Source organism: Gossypium hirsutum, chromosome A09, assembly GCF_007990345.1.
Source record: "Gossypium hirsutum isolate 1008001.06 chromosome A09, Gossypium_hirsutum_v2.1, whole genome shotgun sequence".
NCBI classification, from domain to species: domain Eukaryota; kingdom Viridiplantae; phylum Streptophyta; class Magnoliopsida; order Malvales; family Malvaceae; genus Gossypium; species Gossypium hirsutum.
In genome coordinates, this window is record NC_053432.1 from 3,449,211 (window position 1) to 3,457,877 (window position 8,667).

The 8,667-nt window shown below is 30.2% G+C and overlaps 1 protein-coding gene across 3 annotated transcripts; it reads left to right on the forward strand.

The window, feature by feature from the left end:
- Nucleotides 1–5,077: 5,077 nt before the first annotated feature.
- LOC107888593 (expansin-A5) lies at nucleotides 5,078–7,459 on the forward strand. 3 transcript variants are annotated; one of them, XM_016812758.2, is made up of 4 exons: nucleotides 5,078–5,197; nucleotides 5,387–5,562; nucleotides 6,030–6,318; nucleotides 6,791–7,459. In XM_016812758.2, exons 2-4 carry the CDS (start codon nucleotides 5,391–5,393, stop codon nucleotides 7,098–7,100), a joined length of 771 nt encoding a protein of 256 aa, XP_016668247.1. In that variant the 5' UTR covers nucleotides 5,078–5,197; nucleotides 5,387–5,390; the 3' UTR covers nucleotides 7,101–7,459. The 3 variants fall into 3 exon arrangements, with proteins under 3 accessions (XP_016668247.1, XP_016668243.1, XP_016668246.1); XM_016812754.2 differs by having other exon boundaries at nucleotides 5,081–5,118; XM_016812757.2 differs by lacking the exon at nucleotides 5,078–5,197 and adding an exon at nucleotides 5,200–5,286.
- Nucleotides 7,460–8,667: the final 1,208 nt, after the last annotated feature.

The following is an 8,667-nucleotide window of genomic DNA, read 5'->3' on the forward strand; positions in this document are numbered from 1 at the left end:
TCTCTAAGGCGCCAAAATATAGTAGAAGCAAAACTTGAGATGAAAGAGCAATGAAGAACAGTAAAGATAAAAGAAAATGGCACATATCAAGTGTTTGAGTAAATGCTCTCACATATATTCACAACTATGAATAGAATGATTACAAATGAGGGGAATGTCTCTATTTATAGTTGAACTCTCCCAGAATCAACGGTACAGATTGAGCTACATTAATGGTTAAGATTAGAGTTTATCTACAATTGAGAATCTTAAGTGTTTTAAACTCTATACAATCTCATTCCTTTAGAATTTACACTATTTATCCTAATAACTCTAATTTTATTGGACTGTTTCAAAGGCTTCAAATAGATGAATTTCTTAACGTGTTCCATGAGTCAAATCATTTCAATTGGGTTAAATAATCTTCATTTTATCAATTGACCTCTATTGGACACTCTTTATACAATCGTCACGGGCATTAACCTATGACAAGTTACACTGAGGCTCTAAATGCACTATCATTAATATATCAAAGTTATTGCTTTCTTCTATAAAAATATATGTTTCACAAGTTACGTTAATTCTGATATTAAATGAAAATTTGAGGACCACAAATTTACCATGATTTTGGCATAAAATCAACTTAGGTTCCACAAGTTACGTTAAATTTGATATAAAATGAAAATACGAGGACCACTAATCTACCATAATTTTCCACAAATTACGTTAATTTTAATATTAAATGAAAATAAATTTGAGGACCAGTAATCTACCATGATTTTGGCATAAAATCAACTTTTCCTTTTTATATAATTTTGATATTAATTAACTATACAAAGGATACCTGATAGTATAAAATTATTAAATGACGAATGAAAAATAATACAAATATACAAAAGTTTTAAAATTTTTAATATATCAAAATTTATATAAAATGTTAATTTTTAAAATAAAAATTATAATATAAAAATCTAAACATGAGTAATTAAATATTTACTAGTCTTATGGATACTCACTTTGGGAGTCAAAATATAAATACTTTTAATAAAGAAATTATATAAAAATTAATTATTTATATCCACAAATAACTAATTGAAAAACTATAGAGATACCTATATTATAGGGACTATACCTGTATTATATTTTATTTACAAAAGGGGAAAATTTCAAAATTATACATGAACTTTGATTTAATGTACAATTGTATACATTTGGTGTAATTATACACGTGAATCTCTAATTATGGTTCGAATGTATACTTGAAAGTTTAATTTTGATTTAATTATACACATTTAAAGAAATAAATACATCAATTTATTCTCATATTGGATAAATATAATTATTCATGTATGTAGTATATAAACATAAAATGATGTTATATCAATAATTGTGTTAATAATTTACAAGAATTGGATCAAATCAAAATTTCATATATAAAATTGCACAAAATCAAATTTCATGTATACAATTGCACATTAAACTATAATTCATGTATAGTTTTTGTATTCATCCCTTTACAAAACCATAAAACCTTTAAAAATATTAACTCTGTTAAACATTAAATTATATTTTTTAAACCATAAATTTTAACTATTTTCCAATTTGATCTTATTGATTCTTTTTAATTGGTCCATTTAATAAAAGAACTAATTTGATACCGTCTCTATAATACAGGATTTCCTAAGTACTCTCACTGAAAACAATGAGTGAAATAATTATTTATAATTTTTTTCTTGGGATAAATCTAAAAACTGCACATGAACTTTGGTTTAATGTGCAATATTATAAATAAACTTTGATTTTGTGCAATTTTATATATGATATATTAATTAAATTCAATTTTCGCAAATTACTAACCCAATTATTGATATAGCACCAATTTAAGTATACATATTGCAATATAACTAATTATAAATCTAATATAAAAATAATTTGATGTATTTATTTTTTAAAATATGTACAATCGAATCAAAATTAAAATTTCATATATACATTTGAATCACAATCAAAGTTTCATGCGTATAATTACAAATCGAATCAAAGTTCATATGCAATTTTAGGATTTATCTCTTTTTCTTATTTAATTTGGTGTTACCGAATTAAGTGACATTACACTCGAGTTGCTAAGCAATATTAATAAAAAAAACTTACCATGCAAGCCCTATTATGATGAATATACCTTTCATTTGGACTTTGTATACATTTAAATTTGTCTCTTTTTTAACAATATCATTATAGGTCCTGATCATATCTGCTCTATTTAATACAATGTCTAGAACTACTCATAGCCTATCCCAACTTATAAATAGAAAGATAATGTGTTTCAGTACACTTGAACCCACATCCTCCTACATAAACAATATATCATGCTAATCGAAGATTTGAGGGGTATAGAAGATAAATCTAGTTAATACATATTAATATAATATTTTAACCAATCGATGTGAATTTCTTTATGGAAATAAAGTTTAAATATATAAGATTTGAATGCTGTATATTCTGTCCAATCCAAAGATCATAAAGAACGATATCCACGAGTTGTAATCTCCAATATCAAAGTCCACCTCCATGAATATGACTCAGTAGCCATCGTGCACTGTTCATTCATAAATGAAAATAGTAGAGCCCCTTTTTTAGATTATTTGGAGAAGATGTATTTTAACTTTAAAAGCTTACGATTTTCTCGACGGAAATGAAATTTAATTTATGAAATATTATTCGGTTTAAACACTACAATGATTTAAAAAACTTCTTTAAATATTATTATATTTCCTTCAAGTAATATTAAAAAAATTAAAAAAAATTAAAATAGGTATAATGACGTTTTTGGTCCTCCAACTTAAAAAAAAAATCATTTTAACTCTTCATTTAATTTTTAACCTTTGAACATATATATATTTTTGTTAAATCACCTAAAATATATAGATCAAGATTTACAATCGGAGGATTTACAAGAAAAAGAAAAAATTGTTGAATAGTCCTTGACATCTAAATCGTTACTGTTTTGCTAGGTTAGTTCATACAATATAACTAAGTTTAAGCTGCTGTTGTATTGTGATTAAATGTGTATTTATGTTTTATTGAAAGTTAAATTAGTTATGAGTTGGTACTCAAATTGAACTTTTAACTTACTTGAAATGAAATGGCAGTTAATGGAAATGTTGAAATTGAATCCCAATGAGCTTAGTAAAAGTCTCATATACAAGAATACGGGTTGATGCACGATGATTTTGAACTCCAGCATTTGTTGCGGACTCGAAGATACATGTAATACAGGTTTAGCTTGGATGAGTAACCTGGTGTCATTTTATAGGTTTAGCCTGGACGAGTAACCTAACACTGATATATATGATTAGCTTAGACGAGCATCTAATATTATTTTCACATGTATATAGAGTTCTTTTATAAATTTTCATCAGGTAAAATAAAGGATGAAAAATGTGGAACTATGAAGTTGATGTTGACATAATTTGAACATGATATGGATATGTGATGTAAATTTACCTGAGATAGATATATGATTATTTGAGATTATACATATGCTCATAAACCAAAAGCTCATCTATTTGATGTTGTTATTTTTTGCTTTGATAGGGAAATTTGTTTTGCATATTGTATTCTACATGATAAATTATTAAGGTAAGCAAACCATTTATATTGTATGAGCTTACTAAGTATTTGTAGTACACTTACTTACAATTACTACTTTCTTTGTAGATTTTGGACGTTTGGAATGTGTTAATAGAACTAACGAGAAGCACACACCTTTTATCTTCCGATTTGGTAGACTTTTGAATGTTTTGAGCTTGATTATATGTGGCATGTATATACGATGGCCAAATACATGTAATGCAATGTGTGTGTTTGTGTTTTGACATTGTTGAACTTTGGTTATATAAATATATGCACATGATAACTTAAGGAAATGATGAAAGGTCATTTGCAAATGTGAATGGTAAATCCTTGAATGTGATATGCATATCATCATGCATACGGCATGAAATGGTTAGGAATTATGGAATGACTTGTAATGGTTTATTTTCATTGTTATGTTTAGAGCCAAAAGTGTCATAATGGTTTATTGAATTGTGAAAATGATTATATGATAGGTTTTGGTATAGAAATGTGTATGTTTTGAATAGGTTTGGTTGGTTTAAGAATGAATTTTAGGTTACTTTGGTAAGTTGGATTGAATCAAGTATCAAATGGACATATTTTTGGCCAAATCAGGTTCTTGCTTTCCTCTCGTTGCAACGTTGGCTAATAACATGTCACCTCCCGACGTCAAGTGGTTCGACGTTGTGACGTGACAAACTTTTTAGTGACTTCACGATGTGAAAAGCTCCTCGTCATGACGACAACCTTGTATTTTACAAATTTTACAATTTGATCCTTATTTGATCCCATGTCAATGCTAGAGCTCACGTAAACTCGTATTAAGCTCGAAAAATGTTTTAACTTCTCTTTGAATGACTTACATTATGATTGGTAATAATTTTTTATATAAATTATCTGTTAAATGTCTGAAATTGTTCTGTTTTGTACTGTAATATACTGTAATTCAGTCCCGACAATTGGAATGGACTAGGCGTATTATAACTTAAACTTATAATGACAAGCCATTTGATTACTTACCCCTTAACTCTCTATAAGGCTTTGACACGCTGCGCAAGTGGCACCTTGTGACTGGCACTAACTGCCCATTTTTACTGTTGACTCTGCCTTGCCCTGAAATACCATCAACGGAGCTTATATTCCGTTTAAGGATGCTACTTGATTCTACTTCAAATATAGTCGAATTTCGGTGTGGACCTTTGAAAAAAAAATTCAAAGGATATATTGAGCCAAAATTCACTTAAACCCCAGACTGTTAAAACGATTCGTAAAATTCATGGCTTCCTTTGTCCAGTTGTCCCCTCAAATCGACAGCCCCCATTAAAACCACGCGTTTTTAAGCCTAAGAAAACAACCTTTGTTTGCCATAAAACTTCCCCAGCTATCCCCCATATTTAAAAAAAGAAAGAAAATCCCTACATTTTTTTCCACAAAATCAATCAAGCCCCCGAAAAAAGAACCCACTAATGCAGTGGGTTGGTCCCAAGTCCCAACAGCTCAAATGGCTTTCAAATTGTCAGTCAGGTTTGATTTTGACTGCCCTCTATTTATTCCCCTTCCAACACCACCCCTCTTTTCATTTCCATTAACAACTCCTTTCAAGGTTCATTTACTACTCCTCATTCTTTTTCATTTCCTCTCCCAGTTTTTTCTTTTTTTACTTTAAAACAGAAAAATGGGAAAAAAAATGGGGTTTGCTGCTTCTATTCTCCAGTAGTTTTAGACTTTTTTAAGCACAAATTATCATTGCTGAATGGTTTATGGAGTTTGTATTTGTTTTTTTCATGTGCAGAGCAATGGCAATTTTGGGGTTTTTTGCAGTTGTGTTACTTGTTCAAGTCGTCAACTTTGTTGATGGTTTTCCATGGAATCATCATCATAGTCATCGTCCCCATCGTGGATATCATGGACCATGGATCAATGCTCATGCCACTTTCTATGGAGGTGGTGATGCGTCTGGAACAATGGGTACATTTCAATTTTCAACCCTCCCCCCCTTCACATTTTCCTCCTTTTGGTTGTTTAAGCGTTAAACGTGAGTGTCAAATAATGCATGGATTGGATTTGTCGTTTGAGGTAAATGGTCTGTAAAATTATGCATTTTGTTTTTTCCACTTAATCCATTAGTATTTATTTAAAATTTCATTCATTTCTATTATTATAAACTAGTTCATATAAGTAAGAATTTTGAGTATTCTATTAATCACATTATAGAGTTTTTAGTAGAATTAATTTATTCTTTAATCTAACGAATGAAAATTATTTTTTTAATGAGAGGAACATAATTTAATTTAATTCGTAATATAAGTATATTTTTATTAATCCAATTTTTTCAACATTGGCTTATATATATATATTGAATGTTGGGTAATAATATCTCATAATCAAATATGTGGTAGAAAAGTTGGATTTACATAATGGGGTTTTGGGTGTAGGTGGAGCATGTGGTTATGGAAACCTGTATAGCCAAGGATATGGTGTCAATACAGCAGCATTGAGCACTGCATTGTTTGACAATGGGATGAGCTGTGGTGCATGTTACGAGCTGAGGTGCGTGAATGACCCGCAATGGTGCTTGCCTGGTTCCATTGTGGTCACCGCCACTAACTTCTGCCCACCCGGTGGCTGGTGTGACCCTCCTAACCACCACTTTGACCTCTCTCAGCCTATTTTCCAGCACATTGCTCAGTACAAAGCTGGAATTGTCCCTGTTATTTACAGAAGGTAACCATAATTGCTTATTTTTCACCTCGAAATTTCAAACAATAAAAATCCCATTGTACTTGTCGGTTTTAAACTGTTAAAAACCTGATAAGTTCTATATATATTTTTCAAAAAAAAAAAAAGTTAATGAGGTTTACTTTTTAAATATTTTAATTTTCTTAGATTATATACACTTACCTTACCTAAACATCTTTTATCTTTTATCTTTAGTACTAACCATTGTATAAAAAAAACATTTTAAATTTTAACTAAAATATAAAAATGGCAGAAATATCTTTATAGTAATGGTTTTTATTTTAGAAAAAAAAAAGAATTTTTATTAATTTTTTATTTGAATTGAAACATAATTGATAGACCACGCTAATTTAGATAATCTTAAAAAATGGTAATTATAGATACTAAAGATATTAACATTAAATCAAATGTTTTTTGGTTAATTATTTAATGATAGAAAAACTGAATTGTTTTGCAGGGTAAGATGCAGGAGAAGTGGGGGAATAAGATTCACCATTAATGGCCATTCTTACTTCAATTTGGTGCTTATAACCAATGTTGGAGGTGCCGGTGATGTCCATTCAGTCGCCGTTAAAGGTTCAAGGACCAGATGGCAACAGATGTCCAGAAACTGGGGACAAAACTGGCAAAGCAATGCTTACCTCAATGGCCAAAGCCTATCCTTTCTCGTTACAACCAGTGATGGCCGCAGTGTCCTCTCTTACAACGTTGCTCCCCCTGGTTGGTCCTTCGGTCAAACCTACACCGGCCGCCAGTTCCGCTTCTAAGATCCGAAGCAAATGTTATGACTTTTCTTTTAGGGCGAGTTAAAGTAGAATTTGAACCCAAAGCTTTATTATTATTTTAAAGGCGAGTTTTTGCAGTTCAATTGGCTTTGAATTGAAGCCTGTAAGTTAATAACTGCTTAATCAAATTATGAAGGTTTTTTTTTTTTTTTAATGCCAAAGGCACTTTTGCTCTGCTTGTGACAAGCCATTGAAATGCTCCCTTTTCAGCTGATGGCTAATGTCTTTGTTTTTTTATGTACTTTTGAACACAATTATTGTTGAATTTTAGAAAGATTCAGCGATTTGTAGTGATGATAGAAAGTTCTTTTTGTTAATTATTATTCAAGTATTTTTCATCATTATTTTTACTTTTACTAGAATGTTACGTCTCTGTCGCACCACTTCAATTCTTTTCATGGTAAATTACACAGGTTACCCGATTCGTATATTTTCCATTTTTGTTAATCCAATGATTTTTTTTAATTTGGTTTCTTTTAACTAATGGAGTTTTTGATATGACAATAAAAAAACCCGTATAATAAATTTAATATTTAATTTTTATATATTATATCAATTTAGTTATAAATTTTAAGATTTAATCTTCAAAATTTAAGTTCCTCTTTTGCTTCTCCACTAGCATTTTACCATCATAGCCTCCATCTCCACCTCCACCTCCTCTACCTTTTTCAAAAAAAAAAAAAAACCTTAGTGCTTGAAGGGTGAACTAAATTCTCTATGGTAGTGGTACCTCTTAGTGTTTGAAGAGAAATTTTTCGAGTTATTTCTTGTTGCTGAATAATTTCCTGTTGAATCATAAAAGTCAAATTTAAGCGAAAACCCATGACAAACTTGACCATGATTAACATGAATCTTGAACTCAACTTGCCCAACATACCAAGCTTCCTAAGCAAATTCATGGTAGGCTTTTGTTGTTATCAACGGCTAAGTTATTATCAAACTGAGATTCTAGGTGGCGAGCAGCAAAAATTGAGTTAACAGCTATCACCTTTACATGCTTTAAACTTGGTGATGGGGTTGAACTTTTCTTTTCCTACAATGGTTGAAAATTAAGTTGCATAATCAAAGACAAAAACACCATTAAAAATTGAGTAAAACATGGTAAATTTTTATATGGAGAAAAATAAGGGTGGAAGTGTACCTACAACTAAGTTGAGAGCACTATTTGAGATTCTAAGCTCTCGATTGATGACACTTTTGCTCCTTGGAAACTTGGAGGCTGAAGAAGCTGCAACACAAATTTTTCTAAGCAAAACTGGACTTTCTCCTTTTGTATCCACCATTTTTGCCAACAATCCTTCACCAAAAGAGCACCTTACACCACCACTAACATTCACATCTTTCGTTACCCTTTTTATCATCAGAGTTCTCACTAAATTAGACCGTTCTTTCATTGGAGTACATTGTAATAGAAACTTCCACCACAAGACCAGTTCCTATGGAATCCCATCAAATCTGTTTGTATTTCAAATTTTTTTTACTTTGGTTTTCTGTTTTGATGTACTTCTAATATATAGGATATTTCAAATTTCTTTGCTCTTGTTTTTGT